Raw genomic sequence first — 26,999 nt, 5'->3', positions numbered from 1 at the left:
TCAGACGGGCGGGCAAAAGCAAAGAAGGTACAGCCTGGTAATCGGGAATGGGTTACAGTAATCCAAGGCGTTAGTTCTCAAGGTTGGGCAGTACCACCATTTATCATTGTTGCAGGCAAAAACCACCTTACATCTTGGTATGAGAATAGTGGATTTTCAAGCGATTGGGTGATTTCTGTTACTGAAAATGGCTGGACTACAAACGAGAGAGGCATGGATTGGATTCAGCACTTTGAGAAGCATACAAAGGCCCGGAGTGTTGGTGGTTATCGCTTGTTAGTCCTTGATGGTCATGAGAGCCACCACTCAGATGAGTTTGAGGAGTACTGCAAGGAACACAACATTATTACGCTTTGTATGCCTGCTCACTCTTCTCATCTACTCCAGCCACTTGATGTTGGCTGTTTCGGCCCGTTAAAGCAGGCCTATGGTCGGCAAATTGAAGATATGATGCAGGCTCATATTTCTCATATTACAAAGGATGACTTCTTTCCTGCCTTCCACGCTGCATTTAACACTACAATGACGGAAAGTAACATTTGAGGCGGGTTCCGAGGGGCAGGGCTTCTTCCATTTGACCCTGAGAGAGTGATATCTACACTTGATCTTAAGTTAAGGACACCAACGCCTCCAAGCTCCCGCCCAGGTACTGCTCAACCTTGGGTTTCTCAGACACCAAACAACCCAATTGAAGCTATGTCACAGTCTACATTTATTAAAACTCGGATTTCACGCCATCAAAATAGCTCTCCAACCTCAATCTATGCAGCTGTTGACCAGTTTACAAAGGGTGCATCGCAAATAATGCATCAATTAGCACTGCTAAAGGGAGAGAACCAAAACCTACGACAGGCAAATGAAGTACTAAGCAAGCGCCGGAGAGCTAGGAAAACACGACTACAGCAAGGAGGATCACTTAGTCAACAAGGGGCGCAAGAGCTACAGGATGAGAGGGATGTTGTGCAGCAGGTAGAGCAGGAAATAAGGGCAAGCCGTGGTCGGAAGCCAAGGGAAGAAACCCGTGCCCGTCGCTGTGGCAAGTGTGGTGAGACTGGGCACAATGCGCGCACGTGTCAGATTGTAATAGACACCTCTGAGGAAGAGGACTCCGAGTAGTTTCAATTGATTTCTAATGTTGTGGTAGATTTATCGCAATGTTTGTCGTGAGGGTAGATAATTTTGGCGCTTTCGCTTGTTTGGCGCTTTCGCTATACATGTACGTTATAACAGATATTAATTAAACTATTTAGTAATAACTGTAATAGATGCCGCTGCATCATTTTGGCAAGTTCTTACATTATGACCGGTCTTGTTACAGGCACTACAGTGGCGTGCCTTTGTAGATGTCCTGTAACACTAGTTCCTAAATGATAGGATGTATAGAGGTTTCTTACATAAGGTTTACTTATTAGAGGAGGTAGGTGATCAGACACAAAGGCTTTCTAAGCAACACATTACAGTATGTAAAGAATACTATATTGAGTTGAGCACGAAGCTCTTATCTAAGAAATAACTATTGTTATGGCTAAGTGCTAGTGCTATGGCTAGTGCTTACAGCTGCAACCTTGCACAAGAAACCTCTGTGTCTTCTATTGTTTAGAAGTCAGCATTACAACTATCTACTTATATAGTGGCATCGTGCCTAGTTGATAGTTCGGATAGTTAGATAGTCTGAACTATCCTAACTATCCAACTATCCATCAGATGAGTCACTAAGTCACGTTAGTGTCATATTTAGTGGATAGTTCGGATAGTTAGATAGTCTGAACTATCCTAACTATCCAACTATCCATCAGATGAGTCACTAAGTCACGTTAGTGTCATATTTAGTGGATAGTTCAGATAGTTAGATAGTCTGAACTATCCTAACTATCCAACTATCCATTAGATGAGTCACTACCCCTCTAATGAGTCACTGTAATGGTGGGTGCACCAGATATGAGAATCTAGCCACCCAAGGAAGGGATGAATTTACTAAGACAACACACTGTCTTAGGAAACAGAGCCAAAGGGTTGTAGCTTAGACTATTCCACAACGCAGCAATCAGGTGTATGATGTGGTGAAGTGGTTTAGACAAGTTGCAACAAATGTTGAGTCTGAGAACTCAGGGGTAAGTCAGAGGTTAGCACCTCACTGACTTTTCAAAAACAGAGAATAACAAGATCAATGCTTGGAAGCTTGGAAAAGACGTAGAAGTATGTGCTAGTCGATTTACTGTATTGCCTGCTTGCCCTTTCTTAAGGAAAGGGCAATCCTATTTATGCCAAAGGAGTGTAGTTCTCTCATTTTCCATGACTTTCCATGACTAACCAGGCTTGGTAAATGTATTAGAAATCAAGTGCGACCCACAACTAGCTTGCTAATCATGTAGTGAACGTAAGAGAATCCCATAGAACCATCTCTTGGGTTTCTAGCCTATAGGAAGTGAAAAGGAGGTCCAAGGTCAGAGTACCTATAGACAAATTATGTCATAACTTAACCAATCTTGTGGGTAACTAAGGAGCGATGACGTGTAATGAATCATAGAGGGTTGTAGAAGCTTCTAGAGCTATCGTTCATGTTCCTAGGCCTCTAGTTGGTAGAGATATGCCATGTGGTAGTATTGGCCCACCCCCTTAAGGAGGAGATTTTCTTAATAACTTGTTCAATGAGTGTCCAAATGATATGCCGTGATGTATGTAGCATAAACAGATGTAGTAGAAGAGTTTGCAGCAATCGTTGAGTAGTATTGCTTCTGTTGTTGGAGTGATAAGCCAAGATATGTATGGTGACTTGTAGGTTTGAGGAGGAGATTTCTAAGTTTGCTCTTGAGTTTGATAGCAAACTGAGTGCAACGAATGTCAGTATGACAGTCACGTTAGCATCATACTTAGTGGATAGTTCAGATAGTTAGATAGTCTATCCTAACTATCTAACTATCTATAGTGTATAAGATAGTATATGGCCTATATGCTACTAAGGAATGTAGATGCTAGCATAAAGCATGTGTGTGATAGTTGCTCCACTAACATGATAATAACCTTAGTAACACAATGTTTATTTATCTCAAAATTTCCTATTTAGGGCCCACTTAAGACTCTATGATGTTAGGAAAAATGCTTGGTAGTATATAGGTTCATACTATTTAACACACTAACTATCCATTAGATGAGTTATGATACTACAGCCTAGCATCGTAACTATAAGTCATGTTACTACAGCTATAATGTAACACTACTTCCTATCTAATAGGATGCATAGAGGTTTCTTACATAAGGTTTGACTTAACAGAGGAGGCAGGGGATTAGACATGAACACTTCTAAGTAAAACGCTATAGTATTGTAAAGAATACTATGTTAAGTTGAGCACAAAGCTCCTATCTAAGGGAATACTATCTACCTATATAGTGGCATCATGCCTTGTAGACAGTTCAGATAGTTGTGGATAGTTGTGGATAGTTCGGATAGTTAGGGATAGTTAGGATAGTGGATAGTTCTCAGTGTTCGGCACGGGGTAGGTATATACCCAGCGTATCCGGGTATATACCCGGGTATATACCTACCTTTCTGATTCTTATACATACCCGTACCTACCTGAGTATCTGGGTATGTATCTGGGTATTTGAAGTCGCCCGTGCCCCGTCACGTGCTGAAGATCAGGTCAGCCCTTAGCACGTGATCCTGCTTTGGTGCTACTTATTGCTATATACATTTTACACGTGATCAAGTCACAAGGCTTGGCAATACCCGGGTATATACCTACCCTACCTGGCCAACCTCCAGGTATATACCCGAGAGGTATCCGCCGAACACTGATAGTTCTAATTATCCTAACTATCCAACTATCCACTAGTTTCCCAACTATCCACTAGCTGTTACAGCTGTTATGGTCCACTCTACTAGCAGTGCTAAGACAGAATGTGCCACGTGACCTAACCTGTTAGAAGGCTACAGTCATAAGTCATGCATAAGTCATGAAGTGGTCATGAGCATGGTCTATAGACTAGATAGGATCCGTGAGTCATAAGGAGGTCACAGGACATGACTGATCCTACATGGTCTATAGACTAGACAGGATCTATAAGGCACAACGCCACTATATAAGTAGATAGTATTTCCTTAGATAGGAGCTCCGTGCCCAACTCAATATAGTATTCTTTACAATACTATAACGTGTTACTTAGAAAGACTTTGTGTCTGATCTCCTGCCTCCTCCATTAAGTTAAACCTTTATGTAAGAAATGTCTATACATCCTATCATTTAGGAAGCAGCATTACATGGTAGCTCTCATGACCATTAAGCACTAATAACTAGTAGGTACCTTTTGTGCTAGCTTTTGTATGTTGATCAAATTGCTTAATCCATTCTAAGCCCATTTCATTTGTTGTCTATCTATTCTCTGTTGTTATAATGCACCACTTTCTTAGGAGGTTACACTCTGTATACTAATGTGCAAGATGGTATTAACCTACAAGGATGATAAATGGTAGAATTGCTTTTTGTGTCCCTATACCTTATATAACTGTTTCCTAATCACGGTTACTAGGTTGAGATAGCTTTGCTTTTCCTTGCTTTTTAGAGCTTGTGACAACCATAGCTATTGAGATTATACCTACCTATCATAAACCCTGTTTCATCAAAATTGTAGATGTCATCTTCTAGGATGCCCTACTTTGCAATTATGTTCCTTATAAGGGTAAACCACTTGTTTACTATAGTTGGATCTTCGCATTTAGCTCTTTAGTAGTCGTATTTGCAAGAGAAATGTGTCTTAAGCTCTATATGGCGTTTGATAAAGTTCATAGCCTAGTGCTTGCTAATAGGTTGCATATTGCGTGCGTAGAGTAGTCGATTAGCCATATCTTGCACTGTACACACCCTAGGTGGAAAAGACTACACATCTAGCTCAAGGACCCTCTCTACAATAGCCTCCTCTTCTAAGACTGTAGGCTTCTGTGATTTAGGTGTAGTGTCATGTCATGTAGTCCGTCCATCACGTCGTTGAGTTAATCGTCATGACTAAACTTTTCGCTTTGCTTAAGGTTGGAGTAATCAATACACAGCTGCCTAACCTAAGAGGAAGCAACACACAGCTCGTTAGAACATGCATCTATTCATCGCCACTCCTTAACAAAACCTCCACTATAGTTGTACATAGTATTTAGATAGTAATTATATGCAATTCATTTAATGGAAGGGACTCCTCTATAAAATGCCTATAAGTGGCTCCTAGAGAACCCCTCTAAAACAGCAACTACACATTAATGGGGCTAGAATAAGCTACTCTCTACTATGTAGACAGAGGCCATAAAGAAATGGATCCTTAAGCAGTATTACCTAGGGCTTAGAGCAACTAGGAATATAAGCTCTAGAGCCCACAGCTGCCCCTGTCATAGAGCTAGCTTACAAAATTTATACAGAATGATCTTAAGGAATATCACTTTATAACTATGAAGTGTAAGGATGCCTCCTTACCTAGATACTCGAAGAACCTGTCTCAGAACTGTTACGGTCACTACAAGCATGAAATCCGACTCGGTGTGGTTTCGAACCAGTAGAGGAGCACATAGCGAGTTACGCTATAGTGGGGGACGGTAAGGGTGTAGGGTTCAGGGTCGATGCTGACCTGTTGCGGTGGAAGGATCAGGGCTAGGGTTGGGATAACTGAGTCGGGCCCGTTTCGGGTACTTAAGGAAACAGACTCAACGGTGTTCCCCCTTCATCTTTTTTGTATCCTTCGTAGTAGACCTATAGGATAGCATCCGTTTAGCCTCCGACTTGCACTCTCATATGCTATTACTGTGAGCTGGGTGCCCTGTGTCCTTACATGAAGCCAATTACACAGCAGCTTACGAAGGCTCAAGATGAGCCTATAGTTCTAAAGTGGTTTCAAGAGTATGGCTGGTTTATACTAGAGCGTGGTATAAAATCAGAGTCAATCTGGAATATGGATGAAACTGGCTTTTAGGTTGGGATTCTAGGTAGGGAGCATGTAATTGTGCCATGAGCCATAAAGGAGCTCTACACCCCAAGCCCTGAAAATTGTATGTCTATTACTATACTTAAGGCTGTGTCTTTAAACAGAAAAGTCATACTGCCTGTTCTTATCATTATAGGCAAAATACACATAGATTCCTAGTACCACGCTAACCTCTAAGACACAGAGCTCATCATTCTCCCTAACACTGGATTTTCAAAAAGCCAGCTTGCCTTATAGGTAGAGCACTTTGTAGAGCATACTTCCTCTAAGGAAATGAAGGTTCTACTACTCAACTCTTATGTGAGCTATACAAGCGATGATTTCATCATTACTACAGATTTTTTTTTTTTATCATATAACGTACATGTATAGCGAAAGCGCCAAACAAGCGAAAGCGCCAAAATTATCTACCCTCACGACAAACATTGCGATAAATCTACCACAACATTAGAAATCAATTGAAACTACTCGGAGTCCTCTTCCTCAGAGGTGTCTATTACAATCTGACACGTGCGCGCATTGTGCCCAGTCTCACCACACTTGCCACAGCGACGGGCACGGGTTTCTTCCCTTGGCTTCCGACCACGGCTTGCCCTTATTTCCTGCTCTACCTGCTGCACAACATCCCTCTCATCCTGTAGCTCTTGCGCCCCTTGTTGACTAAGTGATCCTCCTTGCTGTAGTCGTGTTTTCCTAGCTCTCCGGCGCTTGCTTAGTACTTCATTTGCCTGTCGTAGGTTTTGGTTCTCTCCCTTTAGCAGTGCTAATTGATGCATTATTTGCGATGCACCCTTTGTAAACTGGTCAACAGCTGCATAGATTGAGGTTGGAGAGCTATTTTGATGGCGTGAAATCCGAGTTTTAATAAATGTAGACTGTGACATAGCTTCAATTGGGTTGTTTGGTGTCTGAGAAACCCAAGGTTGAGCAGTACCTGGGCGGGAGCTTGGAGGCGTTGGTGTCCTTAACTTAAGATCAAGTGTAGATATCACTCTCTCAGGGTCAAATGGAAGAAGCCCTGCCCCTCGGAACCCGCCTCAAATGTTACTTTCCGTCATTGTAGTGTTAAATGCAGCGTGGAAGGCAGGAAAGAAGTCATCCTTTGTAATATGAGAAATATGAGCCTGCATCATATCTTCAATTTGCCGACCATAGGCCTGCTTTAACGGGCCGAAACAGCCAACATCAAGTGGCTGGAGTAGATGAGAAGAGTGAGCAGGCATACAAAGCGTAATAATGTTGTGTTCCTTGCAGTACTCCTCAAACTCATCTGAGTGGTGGCTCTCATGACCATCAAGGACTAACAAGCGATAACCACCAACACTCCGGGCCTTTGTATGCTTCTCAAAGTGCTGAATCCAATCCATGCCTCTCTCGTTTGTAGTCCAGCCATTTTCAGTAACAGAAATCACCCAATCGCTTGAAAATCCACTATTCTCATACCAAGATGTAAGGTGGTTTTTGCCTGCAACAATGATAAATGGTGGTACTGCCCAACCTTGAGAACTAACGCCTTGGATTACTGTAACCCATTCCCGATTACCAGGCTGTACCTTCTTTGCTTTTGCCCGCCCGTCTGAGCTTGTTACAACCATAGCAGTTGAGATAACGCCCATCATAAACCCAGTCTCATCAAAGTTGTAGATATCTGCTTCATCGATACCATATTTCGCAATTGTGTTACGCACAAGCTCAAACCAGCCATTAATAACTTCTGGATCTTCGCACTTAGCCCTCTGGTAGTCGTATTTGCGCTGAAAGCGTGTCTGGAGCTCTACACGCCGCTTAACAAAGTTTGAAGCCCAACGCGACCCAACGCGTGACGCGTCGCGTGTTGCAAGTAGTCGACTTGCCATATCTTCAACAACAGACAGCCGAGGAGGAAACCCTTTGGCAGCTAGGTCGAGTATATACTGAACAAGGACGGACTCCTCTAGGTTAGTTAATTTCCGTGAGTTGGCTTGGATATCGCGTCGTGAAGGTACACCTTCTAGACGACGACCTAGCTTGCGGTGGTCCACAGAATAGATCCTAGCAGCAACTCGAAGGCGTAACTTTGGGTCGCTTTGCATAGCCTGGATAGCTAGCACTAATTGGCTTTCATCGTTTTTATGGGGCATGTTTTGTTGTTGAGGAATTTAACATTTAGTTGGGGGGTTTGGTCACCGCATCATTTTGGCGCTTTCGCTTGTTTGGCGCTTTCGCTATACATGTACGTTACACATTCCCATCCCATCTTACTCAGCCACTAGATGTAGGGATCTTCTAGCCATATAAGCACTAGCATAGAGAGGCTGTGCTTGCTGCCATACGTGATATGGATGTTACATATGATCTATAGTCCTTTATGAGGGACCTTACCAAAATGCAGCTATAGACTTTTAAGGAGTCTACAATTATACCAGCTTTTTAGAAAGTAGGAATTTGGCTAGTAAGCCACATTATAGCTCTTGCAAAGCTATGTACATACTCACAGCCTGCTCTTATGCCCACGCCCACGCCTACACCTATATCTATGCCTACAACTCTACCTATAGGTTTTTACACCAAAACCCTCAACTTTTAGGGTTGAAGAGGGGCTATAGTACTAGAAACAACAGGTTCTAGAGGGTTTTAGTAGCCCCTTAAAGGAGAGCTATAGGAATTGGCTCATAGGAACAGAAGAGGTTGTAGTAGGAGGCTAGCTTCAAGAGCTTGACCTACTAGCTTTTTGATGCTAGGTTGAGGAGTTAAAGAAGCGGTCTCACCTTTAGTTAGAGGTGAGCTTACAGCAGCTTATGCTTACGAGCTTTAGGCCTAGAAAGCTAAGCTGGCAGCTTAGAAGCTTGAGGCTAAGCAGGTTCGAGTAGCCTACTAGGCTGCTAACCAGGCCCAAAAGCAGCTTCGCTAGGTAGGAATTGAGGCCTAGAAGCAAGAGCCCTCTAGAAGAAGGGGGTGGCAGCTCTTTGAAAAGCTGGTCTCCTAATTCCTCTAGAGTTTGAGGACCTAATTTCTAACCTAGAAGCCCTCTAAACAAAGAGCGAGAGCAAGATATCATACTGACATTCATTGCACTCAGTTTGCTATCAAACTCAAGAGCAAACTTAGAAATCTCCTCCTCAAACCTACAAGTCACTATACATATGGCTTATCACACCAACAACAAGCGCAATGCTACTCAACGATTGCTACAACCATCTATGATTCATTACATGTCATTGCCCCTTAGTTACTGGGCCAATACTACCACATAGCATATCTCTACAACCCTCTATGATTCATTACATGACATCACTCCTTAGTTACTGGGCTAATACTACACATGACATATCTCTATCAACTAGAGGCCTAGGAACATGAACGATAGCTCCAAAAGCTTCTACAACTGTCTATGATTCATTACACATCATCGTTCCTTAGTTACCCACAAGATTGGTTAAGTTAATGACATAATTTGTCTATAGGGGTACTATGACCTTGGACCTCCTTTCACTTCCTATAGGCTAGGAACCTAAGAAATGGTTCTATGGGATTCTCTTACATTCACTACATGATTAGCAAGCTAGTTGTGGGTCGCACTTGATTTCTAATACAGTTACCAAGCCTGGTTAGTCATGGAAAGTCTTGGAAAATGAGAGAACTACACTCCTTTGGCATAAATAGGATTCCCCTTTTCTTAAGAAAGGGCAAGCAGACAATACAGTAAATCGACTATCACATACTTCTACGTCTTTTACAAGCTTCCAAGCATTCATCTTGTTACTCCTTGTTTCTGAAAAGTCAGTGAGGTGTTAACCTCTGACTTACCCCTGAGTTCCCAGACTCAACATTTGTTGCAACTTGTCTAAACCACTTGACTACATCATACACCTGATTGCTGCGTTGTGGAATAGTCTAAGCTACAACCCTTTGGCTCTGTTTCCTAAGACAGTGTGTTGTCTTAGTAAAATCACCCCTTCCTTGGGTGGCTAGATTCTCACATCTGGTGCACCCACCATTACACCTTGTCTGCTTCAAGCTTCAACTATTTCTATAGCAGCACTTCGATACTACAATGGAGGACGACCAAGCTCCTACAACTACTGCTGAACAGCAGATGCAACAACTGTTTGCCTTTATACAAAATATAGCAAACAAACTTGAGAATTTGGAAAACACCTTTCAAGCCAACACTTCAGCAACACAATCCTCAACTCAGACACATCATACAGAGCTTCCCACAGCTCCTCTGGCTATGTCAGGTACCCCAGGTGCACTTCCTAAAGTGCAAACACCAGATTTATACCATGGAGACAGGAGGAAGTTGAAGGGATTTCTTATGCAACTGGACATCTACTTCACCCTCAGGCCTCATCAGTTCACCTCAGACATTCAGAAGATATATTTCGCTGCCAGCTACCTCCGTGGATCTGCATTCAACTTCTTTGAGCCATATCTTAGAAGACTTAGTGGCAACAACCAAAATACCACTACACCTTTGATTACCTCTTATGACCAGTTTCAAGAGGAACTTACCAGGACCTTTGGAGACATCAACGAACTGCTACAGCAGAAAGAGAGCTACAGAAGCTATGTCAAAAGACCTCTGCTGCTCAGTATACAACAGAATTTAGGAGAATCACTTCTCACTTGACTTGGAATGAAGAAGCCTTAGTCTTCACTTACTACCAAGGGCTCAAGAGCTCTATTAAGGATGAACTCAGCAAAGAAGAACACCCTACAACACTTCAAATGCTTATAGAAAAAGCTGTCAGACTTGATGATAGGCTTTTTGAAAGAAGAAAGGAGAAGAACCAAGACTGGCATCCAACAAGAAATTTCAACAATTACACCTCTACACCAACTGCTAAGGACTCAGCACCTGAACCTATGGACTTAGACGCCTCTATAAAGAGATCTACAGCAAATTCAGCACCTCAGCCTACAAGAAGCCCTCAAAAACTGAAAAGGGGTAAACTTACTCCTCAAGACAGAAAACACAGAATGGACAACAACCTTTGTTTATACTGTGGCAAAGGGGGACACAGAATTCAGGAGTGCTATTAGCAACTCTGGAGTGCGTTTGGGGACCTACAGTCCCCAAACGCACTCCAGAGTTGCTACGAGTCATTGATGGAACTCCTATCAGTTCAGGTTCCATTACCTGCAACACCCCAGTACTCAAACTTGAGATTCCCCTAGGAAAATTAACATTTTCAGACACCATCTCTTTAGATGTTATACCAATGAAGTACCCAGTCATCCTAGGTCTTCCATGGCTTCAAAGGCATGATCCAACTATCAATTGGAAGCATTTATCGCTTGGGTTTAGCTCAAATCCTGAGCTCAATACTGAAAAAACCCTTCAAGCCTCAGTTACCCCTATTCAGGTCCAAGACTCAGACTTGTCCCAGATCAAGGATTTTGACCAAACTATGGACGATATATCATCTCTGATATGGGTTAAACCTTTTCAACCTGTCCTGGAGATAGCAGCTACTTCAGATTTGGAGAAATCATCTCAGGAGGTCATTTTGCCTTTAGCATACCAAGACTACCAACATCTTTTTGACAAGGCAAAGGCATCAATTCTGCCAAAGCACCAGCCTTATGACCATGAGATGCCACTCGCAGAAGGCTCAATGCCTCCCTATGGCCCTATCTACTCTCTATCTGAATTAGAGCTGAAAACTCTCAGAGAATACCTAGATGAGAACCTTAGTTCTGGCTTTATCAGACCTTCTTCCTCACCAGCATGAGCTCCCATTCTCTTTGTCAAGAAGAAAGATGGCTCCTTGCATCTCTGTGTTGATTATAGGGGCCTTAATGCAGTCACTGTTAAAAACAGATATGCTTTACCCCTTATCCCTGAGCTCATGGATAGGCTCTCTTCAGCAAGGGTCTTTACCAAGTTAGATCTCAGGGGAGCTTATAACCTGATACGCATCAAAGAAGGTGATGAGTGGAAGACAGCATTCAGAACACGCTATGGTCATTTTGAATACCAGGTAATGCCTTTTGGCCTTGCCAATGCACCTGCTTCTTTCCAAGCTCTCATGAATGATATTCTAAGACCTTACTTGGATATCTTTGTTGTTGTATACTTAGACGACATTCTTATATACTCTTTAGACACTCAAGAGCATGTTCTACATGTTAGACAAGTCTTAGAGAAGCTATCTCAAGCACAACTCTTTTGCAAACTTGAGAAATGTCTTTTCCATATGTCTCAAGTTGATTTCTTGGGACATAGAATTTCAACAGAAGGCATTCAGATGGATCCTGAAAAGACAAAAGCAGTACAAACGTGGCCTATTCCTTCCAGCATTAAAGAGGTTTAGTCTTTCCTTGGGTTTGCCAACTATTACAGGAGGTTTATACCAAGATATACATCCTTGGCTTTACCCCTTACTCAATTACTTCACAAGGACACTTTGTATCACTGGGATAAGACACAGCAAGATGCTTTCGATGCTCTTAAAGGAGAATTCAAAGAAGGGAAAATGTTACTACACTTTAACCCCTTGAAACCTGCCACTCTTGAGACAGATGTGTAATGGTGGGTGCACCAGATGTGAGAATCTAGCCACCCAAGGAAGGGATGATTCTACTAAGACAACACACTGTCTTAGGAAACAGAGCCAAAGGGTTGTAGCTTAGACTATTCCACAACGCAGCAATCAGGTGTGTGATGTAGTGAAGTGGTTTAGACAAGTTGCAACAAATGTTGAGTCTGGGAACTCAGGGGTAAGTCAGAGGTTAACACCTCACTGACTTTTCAGAAACAAGGAGTAACAAGATGAATGCTTGGAAGCTTGTAAAAGACGTGGAAGTATGTGATAGTCTATTTACTGTATTGCCTGCTTGCCCTTTCTTAAGGAAAGGGCAATCCTATTTATGCCAAAGGAGTGTAGTTCTCTCATTTTCCATGACTTTCCATGACTAACCAGGCTTGGTAAATGTATTAGAAATCAAGTGCGACCCACAACTAGCTTGCTAATCATGTAGTGAACGTAAGAGAATCCCATAGAACCATCTCTTAGGTTCCTAGCCTATAGGAAGTGAAAAGGAGGTCCAAGGTCAGAGTACCTATAGATAAATTATGTCATAACTTAACCAATCTTGTGGGTAACTAAGGAGCGATGACGTGTAATGAATCATAGAGGGTTGTAGAAGCTTCTAGAGCTATTGTTCATGTTCCTAGGCCTCTAGTTGGTAGAGATATGCCATGTGGTAGTATTGGCCCACCCCCTTAAGGAGGAGATTTTCTTAATAACTTGTTCAGTGAGTGTCCAAATGATATGCCGTGATGTATGTAGCATAAACAGATGTAGTAGAAGAGTTTGCAGCAATCGTTGAGTAGTATTGCTTCTGTTGTTGGTGTGATAAGCCAAGATATGTATGGTGACTTGTAGGTTTGAGGAGGAGATTTCTAAGTTTGCTCTTGAGTTTGATAGCAAACTGAGTGCAACGAATGTCAATATGACAAGATGCCTCAGATTTTTCCATTTCTGGAATCTTATACCAAGCTCCAAAAGACAAACAAGAAGAGCTACAGCCTGTGGCATTTTACTCAAGAAAGCTATCAGCAGCTGAACAAAACTATCCCATTACAGACAAGGAACTGCTTGCCATAGTATGTTCTCTAAAGCATTGGAGATGCTACCTTGAAGGGGCAAACTATCCTATCACTATTTACAGTGACCATTCAAATCTCTTGACCTTTACAACCACTAAACAGCTCAATCGACGACAAGCAAGGTGGTCTAAACAACTAGGAGGTTTTGACTTTGTTATAAAACATGTCTCAGGGGCCAAGAATCAAAGAGCAGATCTCCTCTCAAGAAGACATGACTACCAAGATTCTGCTAAAATAAGCAATACAAAGGCCCTGCTAGACTCTACAAAGCTTATAGCAGCATCTTTAAGCAACCCTCACATTACAGAGGACTTAGAGGGAAACTTATCCCCTCAAGACCAAGTTGCCCCCATTACCTCTTCTCAAAAACCAGAGAGCTTTAAAGACTATACACCCTCAGCAACACTTCTTAAAGCATTCAAAGATGCTTACAACCACGATCCCTTTGCCAAAAGAACTTTGGAATACCTCCAGAAGAAAGGCTCCTCTCTTGAGAAAGTTGGACTACAAAATTTCTCAAAAAATCAGCAAGGACTTCTCTTATTCAAGAGCTATATCTATGTCCCAAGGGATAAACGATTACAGCTACACCTCCTATAGCAGTTCCATGATGCTCCAGCTGCAGGGCACTTTGGCTTTGCAAAAACTTATGAACCTCTAACAAGAAAGTTCTACTGGCCTAGTCTAAGGACTACTCTTCAAGACTATATATCTTCTTGCACTACTTGCAACTTGAACAAACCTACACGGCAAAAGCCCTATGGCCTCTTGCATATACCAGAACACCCATGGGACTCCATATCCATTGACTTTATAGTCAAGTTGCCTCCTTCTATCCCAAAAGGGGGTGCTACCCCTTATGACTCTATCCTTGTGGTGGTAGAAAGGCTCACAAAAATGGCACACTTTGAGCCTTGCAATGAGACTATCACAGCTTCTGAACTTGCGTGGCTATTCCTCAAGGTGGTCTTTAAATATCATGGAATTCCTGGACACTGGATCTCAGATAGGGGAGCAGTTTTCACTTCAAACTTTTTTAAGGAGTTCTCTAAACTCTTAAACATGGAACAACGCTTTTCTACAGCTTATCACCCTCAAACAGATGGCCAGACAGAGAGAGTCAACTCTGTACTTGAACAATATCTAAGAATTTATACAAACTATGCTCAAGACATTGCCAATAGTCCTTGTGATCTTAAAGGGTTCAAGTCTTTTAGTATCAAGTTTGTCTGATGGTCTAGTAGTTGTGATATGTCTTCTAGACAAAAAGACTTGATCACCAACTTTGAATTGTGGTGCAACCACCCCCCTGTTAAAGGCCTGAGCCTGCTCGTCTTGTGCACGCTGTATTTGGACCTTGAGATAGTCCTGGAGGCCCTTAAGGTAGATGATCTTTCAGTAGCAGAAGGGTTTTTGAGATTTTCAGGACAATTAAGTTCTGCCACATCAAACCTAGGGTGATAACCATAGTTTGCATAGAAAGGTGTCTCTTTTGTGGTGTTAGAGACCGTGTTGTTGTAAGCAAATTCTGCAAGATGGAGAAGATCTGCCCAAGAATGCTTTCGAGCTTGCATTACCACCTACTTGGACTATCCATAATGTCTTCCATGCATCTCTCTTGTCTAAGGCACAAGAAAGTTCCTTAAGACCACTTCAGTCTCCTCCACCTCCTGTTCTGATTTTGGATCAACCAGAATATGAAGTAGAGTCTATCCTTGACAAAAAGACACTTAGAGGTCAGGACTACTTCCTCGTTAAGTGGAAAGGCTATCCTACAAGTGACAACACTTGGGAACCTAAGAGAAATCTAAAAAAGCATCCAAGCTGATTCTAGAATTTCTTTCTAAGAAAGCCACCTGGCTAAAGGGCAAGCACACAGCTAACAAACGTCCTTAAGAGGGGTATCATGTCATACTGACATTCGTTGCACTCAGTTTGCTATCAAACTCAAGAGCAAACTTGGAAATCTCCTCAGACCTACAAGTCACTATACATATTTTGGCTTATCACACCAACAACAAGAGCAATACTACTCAACGATTGCTACAACCATCTATGATTCATTACACGTCATTGCTCCTTAGTTACTGGGCCGATATTACCACATAGCATATCTCTACAATCCTCTATGATTCATTACATGACATCACTCATACTACCACATGACATATCTCTACCAACTAGAGGCCTAGGAGCATGAACGATAGCTCTAAAAGCTCCTACGAACCTCTATGATTCATTACACGTCATCGCTCTTTAGTTACCCACAAGATTGGTTAAGTTATGACATAATTTGTCTATGACATAATTTGTCTATGACATAATTTGCTTATAGGGGTACTCTGACCTTGGACCTCCTTTTACTTCCTATAGGCTACGAACCTAAGAGATGGTTCTATGGGATTCTCTTACGTCGACTACAGTTACCAAGCCTGGTAAGTCATGTAAAGTCTTGGAAAATGAGAGAACTACACTCCTTTAGCATAAATAGGATTGCCCTTTCCTTAAGAAAGGGCAAGCAGACAATACAGTAAATCGACTATCACATACTTCCACGTCTTTTCCAAGCTTCCAAGCATTCATCTTGTTACTCCTTGTTTCTGAAAAGTCAGTGAGGTGTTAACCTCTGACTTACCCCTGAGTTCCCAGACTCAACATTTGTTGCAACTTGTCTGAACCACTTCACTACATCACACACCTGATTGCTGCGTTGTGGAATAGTCTAAGCTACAACCCTTTGGCTCTGTTTCCTAAGACAGTGTGTTGTCTTAGTAAATTCATCCCTTCCTTGGGTGGCTAGATTCTCACATCTGGTGCACCCACCATTACAGTCTGGCAAACCTCACATAGATTACATAGATGGTAAATATCCTACACTTCAGCCGGTCAAACTGGCTAAAGTTAAAGATACACATGTAAGGGGATCATGTTTTAGGCAGATGAGGCCCTAGCCGTATAATAATCATATTATTAGTGGCCTTCTTATATTTTAAGCCGCCTTAGTGATCGGAGAAATCTAGTTCCACCAAAAGCGAAAATTACTGGTGAGAATTGAGACCTTAGGCCAACATTATACCATCAAGTGAGAAAAACTGAAATCCGCTTACTAAAATACAGCAGTGTTTCCTTTCCCCCCCAAGTAACATGAAATCTAATGACAGCCGCGCTCGTCTTCTATTTGAGGGTGTATGAATTTATCATTCATATCTACCACGTGATTGGAAACATAATTGGAGCTGATTCGTGGATCCGGAGATTTACACCCAAAATCGTATGGGATTCTCCGGCCACCGTAATCACTCTTCTTGGCAGTGGTTGACAGAACAGAGATATCTCAGAGCAGAATACAGTATATAGCAATATAATAGAGTCAATTGAATTATCTAAATATCTCACCGTTCTACGTAGCTTATATAGGTGATTCCTGGGGAGTAGCCGAAACCCTGAGCTTTGGCTTACCTCCCACGGAGTTGGTCATAGAGATAACTGCGGCCAAGCAGGCCAATGGGATACCCTTGGGAAACGCTCCCAAGGCTAATTCCTTGGCAAATCCCAGGATTTCCCCGAATCTCCAACAAACATCACGCTCTGGCGGCGAGTACTTTACTTCATTTAGCGGAACTGCCAGCTTTAAATTTGGGAGCCTCTGGAACAAAGTAGCTGTAACTATTTGTTAGCCGTGAAAGTTAGAATGCAGGAGCAAAAGTGCTTACAGAAGACAAATTACAGCTCGGTGCGGGCAAGCCACTCCGCAACGCAGCGATGCTCTCCATATCCGTAACCGAAAGCTGATTCGTCCCCGCGCTTCCTATACATGTCAAATGTATCGGGGTTATGGAAGACGTCGCATCACGGTTTCCGGATTGTGTGGCTGCAATTATCCCTTCGCCGGCTTTAATTACCTGCGGGGTTTACGAGTCAGTAAACAGACGCAAAACTGTGAAAAGTGAGCATTACCTTGCCCCCTAGGGTGATGTCAACTTTGGCCACACGGCGGGTTGCTAGGGCAGAGCCTCAACGATGGGGCTTTCTTCAGGTCGGCAAGCTGGGAAGGATTTTCGAACAAGGTAGCTATTCCCTACAAGACAAACACATCGAATATGTTAGTTAATTCACTAAACAGTTTGTGGAATGACCATCCAGATTAATCATGTTGACCATTGTAGCGTTCCCTGCAACGAGCATTAAGAACGCCATCTGTCTCGCTGGATGTGGCCCGTCACGAGCTAGCAGAAGAATATTTGTTAGGATTATCTGGTAAATAGACAGTAGGAGTTTCACTGACCCGTTCTGTTACAATTTTGCTGATGAGATCGCCATTCGGCTCAGAAACTCTCATATCAACCAATTTTCCGATATAGTCGAGGAGGTCTCTAAATAGTTCGTTAGAAACCAAGACCAATAAGAAGATACATGAAACCCACTGATTTGCTTGGGATGCGGCTGTTGCGGTAGCGCTCCCATTACTACGGATGGCGGCTTGCTGTGTGAGAAACTTGAGGTCTTCGAATGGTGCACCGAGGATTCCATAAATAGTCTAATGAAGCAATCAAACATGTCAGCAGTCGGTTTATTTGGAGCACGTAAGATGCAACCGGGAGAGCCAACTTCTCCACGACATCAACCGGATTCCTACAGCCATCCTTTATCAAGTCGTCAAGAAGAGTATCAACAGTATTTTGGATGCTGGGACGCATTCTCTCAATAGCTTCGCGCGAGAATATGTCTTCGATCATGCCCCTGTGGGTTCAAAACACATTAGCCTAGCTCTACAATTGGATTATCAGATTTATAACCTTTGCTTCATGTGGTCCGGCTTGTCCATATCAACAAATGTCGGCTTTCGCTTCGCTGCCTCCTTTCCACCCTGGTCGAGTTCCGGGAAGTCAGGACGATTGCGCTGCTTCGAGAGGCGCTGGTCAGTGAGGACACTGCAGATATCTTTGTGTTTAACAACGAGCCATGCGTGGCTTCCATCCAAGAGCTCGACCTTGGATACGGGCTCGTTGGCGCGGAGGATAGCATATTCTTCTGCTGGCTCTGCTCCGCGGGGCCGAGAGAAAGGAAACTTCGGCGTGCCTATCAACACACAATTATTATAAGAGTGACGCAGTTGGGTAGTCTTTTTTCTTAATGAGTCAATATCAAATGCACAACACAAGTTACGAGAACGACCGGAAGATGACATCGTCATAGAGTTAGTGTCGCAGAAACCCGTTGAGGTTTCAGCGGCTCCCGCGGAGCCTCCTGCCGCCAACGCGGAGATGCATTTCTCACCAGGGTAAAACCAAACACGGACGGCATTATATGCACCTCCAAATCAAAACGTGGCGATTACTAAGATATGGATTCCTTTATTCCCCGCACACAGGATTTAGGCCAGCTCCATACGCGATGACAATATTATATAACTTCCGATCCCGGAAAATATTCTAGCCGCTATATGTAATATGTACCCTGCCCGGTCACTATTATCAATTATGATCCATTTATTATATACATTTCGAGATCATGACAACCTGAACCCTCCGCTGGTTCTGGTCTGGAAGAATCCCTCGGGGTCAACTGCGTGTCTAACCACGCGGGCCTTCTCAGCTGTGCGCAGTCTGCCCCAGTAATCCTCTCTGAAATACGCATCGTTCATGAACAATGGCCGGTAAATATCAGGAAGACGTCCGTTCTCCACGTGCTGGTCGACGATGTTGCGCATGCCGTTGTACAAGTTCTGGGTCGCGGCATCAACTGCAGTGTCGGAGCTTGCGAAGAGGTAAGAGAAATCAAGTTCCATAACGATGTAGTCGTGGGTTGTCTCAAAGTCCATCAAGTCCTGTAAGACACGGTTAGACAGCATATCTTTATTTATTTTGAGGTTGTACTTACTCCTCCAAGTGCCTTGGCCTTGCTCGTAATTGAACGCGGCATTGGCTGAAAAGCGATCGAACTCAGCAGGCCTGGCTCCAGAATGATTGACTTCGTAACATCGGTCCAGTGGTCATATATCGATCTCATGACTACGGCACCCTCAGTCTTGTTCGGGAGAGGGGTCGTTTCTGTGGCAATAACGTATCGCTGGCCCTTCAGGATAAATTGGTCGTTAAACTTTACGAGCTCCAGATAACTCCTTGTCTTGGTTGTCTTGAGGATGGGTCCAATGTGCGTGAAGTTATCGAAAACTCCTGCCGGAGGCTCAAGGCCATCGTAGAACAGAAACAAGATCCAGGTGTTGAGGAGGGTACTACGTTCCGAAGTCGCGATGATTGCGGCTTTATCATCCAGATTGTACTCGGTAAAGTCACGGATTGCGGCGAGGACCTGGTCCGTCTTGCGAGCGTCGATGATGTAGTTTCCGCCCCAGATTTTGTGTGCCTGTGGATGCGTCTTGATTGTGAAAGCTGTTACTATTCCGAAGTTGTTACCACCACCCTTGAGAGATGCGAAGAGATCTAAAGTCTGTTAGCTAGTTTTGACAGTTTGCGATCATATACTGACCTTGGTTTGACGTCGCATTGGCATTGACGATGGTGGCGTTTGCAAGGACAATCTCATAATTGACAACGTTGTTAGCTCCCCATCCGTACTGTGCGCTGAGGAAGCTGAGACCTCCTACGTAAAAGTTAGAAGGAGCGAAATGAGAAGATGATGCAATATAACTCGCCTCCAAGAAGATATCCTCCAACTCCAACGGCGCCAATCCGTCCACCGACAACAGTGCGGCCGGTCTCCTCAATGCCCTTTACGATCTCCTCCCATTTGAGACCAGGGCCAACAACAACGTTTCTAGTATCAGGGTCGTAGACGACCTGGTCGAGATTTCGGGTAGAGATCAGAATCCCATTGGCAATACTGGCAAAACCATTGTTAGGCATATGGCCTCCTGACTTGACAGCGAATTGGTCATTGGTCTTATGTAGCGCTGCAACAATGTCGGCCACCTCCTGGGTACTGTTCGGAGAGAGCATGCATCTCGGCCGAAGGCTTGCACACGCTGTTGACCAGTAATTCTTTTGTTCGGTCTCGTATGCTAGAGTGAAAGGCTTGTCCACATTTCGGCCGGAAGCCTGTAGTGTTTGACAAATGTCTGCAAGCGCTGGCGCTGCTGCAAGAATCCCAATCGCAGCAGCGAAGCTGGTAGAGGATCTCATAGCTTAAGTGATTGAGAGAAAATATACGAGATTCAACGCCACAAATGCTTGCCTGTCACCTACTCAGCGGGGGGCGCCCTCGATATAAAGCCCCCTAATATAGGGGAACGTTCATCTTGGATACATCTGCATGGCACGATCACAAGCAGCCTTTCCGGAATGTACGGTATATTCCGGAAAAGAGTCCCTTGCTCGGACGACCATCCTGAATAGGCCCTAATGTTCATGATAACGGCTCCATGGTCATGATCATCACAGCTGAGGAAGCGAGGGGTCCCACTTTGGTAGCCTTTCCGTAAATATAAGGGCCTCCCAAAATAGGGGATTGCCTATCTTGGATAGGCCCTTATGGTCGGGCGCGAAGCGAAGTTAAAGAGGTAGAAGCTCCACCTCGAGAACCTTTCCAACCGATTGAAGGTGAAATGTCAGATATCAGAGACGCCTTGCGAGCTATCGCTTTCGCGTGCCTGAACTATCAAATCCATCACGGTTGCGGCAGGTAACGGAATCAGGTCCCAGTAAACAAATTGTACAAAAAACCAAATTTAGCTTCGGCCGTCAGCGTCCGACAGGGCTATCCCGGGCCTACCTAGTATAGCAGGTCCGGCATAACAAACTAAAGCTTTCGTACTCGTATGCCGCCACTAAATACGAAGGTAGCGTTCAAAAGTTTTTCCTGCCAAGAATGCCAAGGTATTATGCATAACTTCCCCTCACTTGCGACCGACGAACTGACTGACAATCGACAGTAAGGTCGGTCAGGCTGCTAAAGCCATCGGACCTTCGGCTTGACCATTACCTCATGTGGTAATTGCCAAGCTGCCGCGTTACAGCCCAGGCTCAGCTGGCTGGCTATAGCGCTCGTAGACCCTAGTAGATAGTTTTAATTAGGCCTAATGTGGTAATATAAGATTTCCATACTGCCCCTGAGTGCTGATTTTGCCTTTTGGTGATGGTATTGATCGTACGGAGTGGATATGTAGAAAATGTATGAGATTCGGTATATAGCTTGGTTTGACCATACTAGTACTTACCCCTAATGCCTTGGCCATATAAATTTTGCGTGTGGAGTCATTGTGGACAAGTACCGTTTTGATCAGATTTTGTCAAGCCATGTGGTACTTACCCCTGATGCCTTGCCTATATAAATTTTGCGTGTAGAGTCATTGTGGACAAGTACCTTTTGGTCATGACAGCGGTGGAAAAAATCATCACATTATCACAGCCTCAATTCCAGCGTTAGAATGCCAATTCGGAGGCAGCAATTGCTGGTGGCAACGATAGCTACCAGTATACTACTTCTACGACTACGTCGTCGTCGCCAGCGGCTTCATATTGAGGCCTTACAGCGTCGATACCGGGCGCCGTTTGAGTATGAGTCTATGTCATGGACTCTCGAAGCGTGGGGGCAAGACTCCCCAGTCAAAGTGAAGCATTATTTACGGTAAGTCAGCTCTTATTTGATTATATATTATACTAAATACTATCTAGCTTCTCAATTGAAGAGATCCGGCGTCTCTTACCCCTTCTTCGGCTCGAAGATCTTGTATATCGTCACCGGGTTGTTGCTGACCCCGAGGCTGCTTTATGTGTCGTACTCGTCCGCCTGGCATATCCAAGCCGGTGGAGCACTTGCATTGGGATCTTTGGAAGATCTAGCACCTGGTTAAGTATCATATTCAATGATACCTGTCAGTATTTGATTGGCCGGTTTGCTTCAACTTTAGCGTGGGCCTCGCATCTAACATATGATAAGATGCAAGAGTTCTCTATAGCTATAGAAGCTATTGGCCAATGCCCTCGTATATGGGGCTTCGTAGACGGCACGTTTCGAGGATTCTCACGTCCGTCAGGTCCTGATGAAGCCTAGCGTGTAGTATATAACGGCCATAAGCGTCAGCATGGCCAGCAATGCAAGCTGTTGTAACACCAGATGGTCTGGCGTCGTCGGTCTGTGGCCCCTTTCTTGGAACGGCAAATGATTGGATGATGTGGCAAGAGTCTGGCTGCGAAGCCAAACTCGAGCAGATTATGGAAGGCAAAGAAGATTCTGAATGGCTCTTCCTATATGGTGATCCAGCGAATCGGTGCACGACTGGTATCATGAGCCCATTTACTCATATAAGGGGGCGGCGTCATTTATCACCTGAAGAGAAGGCGTTTAACCACTCACTCTCATCAGTACGGATTGCAGTTGAGAATTGCTTCGGTCGAATCCAACAGCTATTTACATATACTGCCTTTAATAAGGGGTTAAAGTCAGGAAGCCAACCGGTAGCAGCTTACTTTGCGGTTGCTATTCTCCTGACGAATTGCCATACTTGTATGGCTGGTAATCAGATATCACATCGATTCAAAGTCAGTCCGCCATCAATTGAAGAGTATTTGTATATATTAGAATAGCTAGCTACATAGTAATCAATCCTGTTGTCCCATGCCCATCCGCTCTATCATCGAAGAGAACGAAGAGAACATCTGCTGCTGTTCTCTTCGAATATCTTCAAACTGAGTGGCGAACACAGCTTGAAGCTACTCCTCTTGAGCCTTCAAGTGGAATTCGAAGTTCCCATCTAGTGCCTCTGGATGTAGAGGCGGTGGTAAAGAAAGCATCTTCACTAGATCTTCTACCATAGAGAAGAGGCGCTCTTCTTTGTCGTTATCCAGGATGGCGGCGTTATGCATCTGAGAACGCTGAGAAGCAACAGATGGATGCGGCAAAGGAGAAGGCTGGTAAGAACGGTCAAGTGGTGATGGAGAAGATTGAATATCATCGTCATCAATGATAACGACTTCTTCATCTCCACTACCACTTACCAATTGCTGTGCCTGGCGTGCTGGAAGAGGATTCCAAGGCGAAGGCACTGGCGGGTTGATAGACCGCTTCTCCTTCATTGTAAGAAGCATTGCCGCACGGGCGAGGAAAGAAGCTTCGCTCTTGGCACCAATATTGCCTCGGTGCTCTCTTCGCTAGCGGATAACAGTGGCATCAGCATTGAGGACAGCTATCCAGTTGTCCTCGTATAACTCCCGTTCCGTTCGGCCGTCTTGCTCGCCAGTACCAAGATCCTCAAGGTATTTCTGCCGTGCAGCAATACCTCTCCTAAGCACTCGACGAAGAGTTCTGTGCTCTTTGCCAGTCTCTTTCGTCCAATCGGCAGCTACATTCTTGAAGAATGTAGCTGCTTCTCGTTATCATTGATGACGATGATATTCAATCTTCTCCATCACCACTTGACCGTTCTTACCAGCCTTCTCCTTTGCCGCATCCATCTGTTGCTTCTCAGCGTTCTCAGATGCATAACGCCGCCATCCTGGATAACGACAAAGAAGAGCGCCTCTTCTCTATGGTAGAAGATCTAGTGAAGATGCTTTCTTTACCACCGCCTCTACATCCAGAGGCACTAGATGGGAACTTCGAATTCCACTTGAAGGCTCAAGAGGAGTAGCTTCAAGCTGTGTTCGCCACTCAGTTTGAAGATATTCGAAGAGAACAGCAGCAGATGTTCTCTTCGTTCTCTTCGATGATAGAGCGGATGGGCATGGGACAACAGGATTGATTACTATGTAGCTAGCTATTCTAATATATACAAATACTCTTCAATTGATGGCGGACTGACTTTGAATCGATGTGATATCTGATTACCAGCCATACAAGTATGGCAATTCGTCAGGAGAATAGCAACCGCAAAGTAAGCTGCTACCGGTTGGCTTCCTGACTTTAACCCCTTATTAAAGGCAGTATATGTAAATAGCTGTTGGATTCGACCGAAGCAATTCTCAACTGCAATCCGTACTGATGAGAGTGAGTGGTTAAACGCCTTCTCTTCAGGTGATAAATGACGCCGCCCCCTTATATGAGTAAATGGGCTCATGATACCAGTCGTGCACCGATTCGCTGGATCACCATATAGGAAGAGCCATTCTGACTACAGTTACCAAGCCTGGTTAGTTATGGAAAGTCTTGGAAAATGAGAGAACTACACTCCTTTAGCATAAATAGGCTTGCCCTTTCCTTAAGAAAGGGCAAGCAGACAATACAGTAAATTGACTATCACATACTTCTATGTCTTTTCCAAGCTTTCAAGCATTGATCTTGTTACTCCTTGTTTCTGAAAAGTCAGTGAGGTGCTAACCTCTGACTTATCCCTGAGTTCTCAGACTCAACATTTGTTACAACTTGTCTAAACCACTCCACTACATCATACACCTAATTGATGCATTGTGGAATAGTCTAAGCTACAACCCTTTGGCTCTGTTTCCTAAGACAGTGTGCTATCTTAGTAAAATCATCCCTTTCCTTGGGTGGCTAGATTTTCACATCTGGTGCAGCCACCATTATACCTGTTAGTAGTTGACATAACTCTAACGTGGTTTACCACCAAACGGAACATCCCACCAAATGAAACACTTTCCGATAGCATCGCAACCTCAAACCCAATTACTCCACCCTAACACATTAAAATTAACTACACTCAATTGAATTCTCTTCTCCTAATATCTCTTCAACCTCTTGACAGGTTCATACATTATGCCCAGTCTTGCCGCACCTCCCACAGCGCCGCGAAGTCGATGGACCAGCCTCTACAGCACCCTCCTCATTTGACCTTTTCTGTCGTTTCAACCCTTTATCCTCTTTTTCAGCGATCAGTTTTTGAGCATCTTCTATAGTAAGTGACCCTCCATCTTGGACACGTGTACGCTTGGCTTTCCGACGCTTTGAAAGTGCTGTGTTGGCCTTTCGAAGGGTACGGACCTCCTCTTGTATAAGGGTCATTTGGTGCGCAATGCGGTCTGTACCCTTCTCCAGCTGCTTTACAGCTGAAAAAATCGTTGTTGGGGAGCTTCCTTGATGAATTCCAATTCTATTCTGTACAAACTTAGACTGCAAAATTGCATCAGCTGGGGTTTGTGGCGTTTGAGGGACCCAAGGGTCAGCCTCTAGTAGGGGGGATCCAGTTGGTGTTGGCGTCCGTAACTTGATATCAAGCTTTGAGAGAACTGCTTCTGGGTTGTACGGGACTAGGCCAGTACCTCGAAAGCCAGCTAGGATATTTTCAGTTGTCATTGTATGGTCGTGGGCAGCCTTGAATGCAATAAAGAACTCAATCTTAGTGATATGGGTAATAGAGGCCTTAATGAAGACCTCAAGTTCTTGACCATACATTCGCTTTAGTACACTAAAACACCCAACATCAAGAGGCTGGGTAAGATGTGAGGAGTGCGCAGGGAGACAGAGCGTAATAATGTTGTTCTCCTTGCAGTACATATCAAACTGGGCAGATAGGTGGCTCTCATGGCCATCTAGGACAATCATCCGCCAGACCCCTTGTGTTCGTACACGTGTATGCTGATTAAAGTGTTTTATCCAGTCTAGACCTGTATCATTGTCGGTCCAGCCATTTGGTGAGGTCTTGATGGCCCAAGTAGGTGGAAGGCCGCACTCTGTGTACCAAGGCACAAGGTGATGCTTGCCTTGTACAATCAAGTATGCAGGCACTACAAAGCTGTCTGCACTCACACATTCAATCGCTGTTGCCCATTCCCGATTACCAGACTGAAGCTGCTTTGCTCGGCCTTTTCGATCTGAGCTCGTAACAACCATATTCCCACAGATAACACCCATCATAAAGCCCGTCTCATCAAAGTTGTAGAAGTCAGCATCCTGGATGCTGTACTTCGCCTGCATGTTCTTTACCAGCTCAAACCACTTTCTTATACAATCAGGATCTTCGCAGAGGGCTCGCTGGAGGTCGTACGCACGAGAGAGATGCGTCTTAAGCTTTGGTTCATTGTGTACAAAGCGGTAGGGCCAGTTTTTTCCAACTGGGGGTTCGCGATGCGTCGCACGGAGGAGATTCGCTATATCTCGTACATCCTCAATTCGAGGTGGAAATCCTCGCGAATCTAGGTCAAGTACGTATCGTATGAGCTCCTCTTCCTCAATTGGGGTCAATGGACGTTGTTTGTCGCATCTACCAGCTCGTGGTTGGCTTCCGTGTATGCGACGGGTAAGTGTTACATGTGGGACCTCATATAGCTGCGCAGCACGTCGGATGGACAGTTTGTGGGGTGATTTGGTAGCTTGAATGGCTAGTAAAACTCGGCCTTCATTAGCTTTCTGAGGCATCTTTTTGTTGTGGTGTGGTGGAGCAATTGGGTTTGAGGTTGCGATGCTATCGGAAAGTGTTTCATTTGGTGGGATGTTCCGTTTGGTGGTAAACCACGTTATAGGTATTGTTTAAGGGTTTGATTTAGTCTTTCTGTTTTATCGTCTATTTAGGGATGGAAAGCTGTCGAAA

General features: G+C 44.1%; 3 protein-coding genes across 3 annotated transcripts; all 3 read right to left on the bottom strand.

Annotated features, from left to right (window-relative positions):
- Window positions 1–17,893: 17,893 nt before the first annotated feature.
- On the bottom strand, window positions 17,894–18,752 carry VC83_00187 (uncharacterized protein; the record flags this gene model as incomplete). Its single annotated transcript, XM_024463883.1, has 4 exons — window positions 17,894–17,931; window positions 17,983–18,095; window positions 18,167–18,298; window positions 18,355–18,752. 4 exons carry the CDS (start codon window positions 18,750–18,752, stop codon window positions 17,894–17,896), a joined length of 681 nt encoding a protein of 226 aa, XP_024328470.1.
- A 147-nt stretch (window positions 18,753–18,899) lies between these two features.
- VC83_00186 (uncharacterized protein) lies at window positions 18,900–20,753 on the bottom strand. The gene is made up of 4 exons (XM_024463882.1): window positions 20,214–20,753; window positions 20,048–20,161; window positions 19,439–20,001; window positions 18,900–19,385 (listed from the first exon to the last, which is right to left on the bottom strand). Exons 1-4 carry the CDS (start codon window positions 20,698–20,700, stop codon window positions 19,068–19,070), a joined length of 1,482 nt encoding a protein of 493 aa, XP_024328469.1. The 5' UTR covers window positions 20,701–20,753; the 3' UTR covers window positions 18,900–19,067.
- Window positions 20,754–23,667: 2,914 nt separating this feature from the next.
- VC83_00185 (uncharacterized protein) lies at window positions 23,668–23,970 on the bottom strand (the record flags this gene model as incomplete). The annotated part of the gene is made up of 2 exons (XM_024463881.1): window positions 23,668–23,879; window positions 23,946–23,970. The coding sequence occupies 2 exons, from the start codon at window positions 23,968–23,970 to the stop codon at window positions 23,668–23,670; spliced, it is 237 nt and encodes a 78-aa protein (XP_024328468.1).
- Window positions 23,971–26,999: the final 3,029 nt, after the last annotated feature.

The sequence above is a fragment of the Pseudogymnoascus destructans genome (assembly GCF_001641265.1).
Source record: "Pseudogymnoascus destructans isolate 20631-21 unplaced genomic scaffold scaffold_1, whole genome shotgun sequence".
Taxonomy (NCBI): Eukaryota; Fungi; Ascomycota; class Leotiomycetes; order Thelebolales; family Thelebolaceae; genus Pseudogymnoascus; species Pseudogymnoascus destructans.
The sequence above is the reverse complement of the archived record's forward strand: the minus strand, read 5'-3'. Positions and strand labels throughout refer to the sequence as shown.

What these genes read in the sequence shown, in the direction of transcription:
- VC83_00186 (XM_024463882.1), bottom strand. Translation starts at nt 20,700, where the DNA reads ATGAGATCCTCTACCAGCTTCGCTGCTGCGATTGGGATTCTTGCAGCA. An exon ending in TGGAGGATATCTTCTTGGAG is followed by an intron (nt 20,162 to 20,213) that starts GCGAGTTATATT and finishes ACTTTTACGTAG; the next exon opens with GAGGTCTCAGCTTCCTCAGC. An exon ending in CAATGCGACGTCAAACCAAG is followed by an intron (nt 20,002 to 20,047) that starts GTCAGTATATGA and finishes AACAGACTTTAG; the next exon opens with ATCTCTTCGCATCTCTCAAG.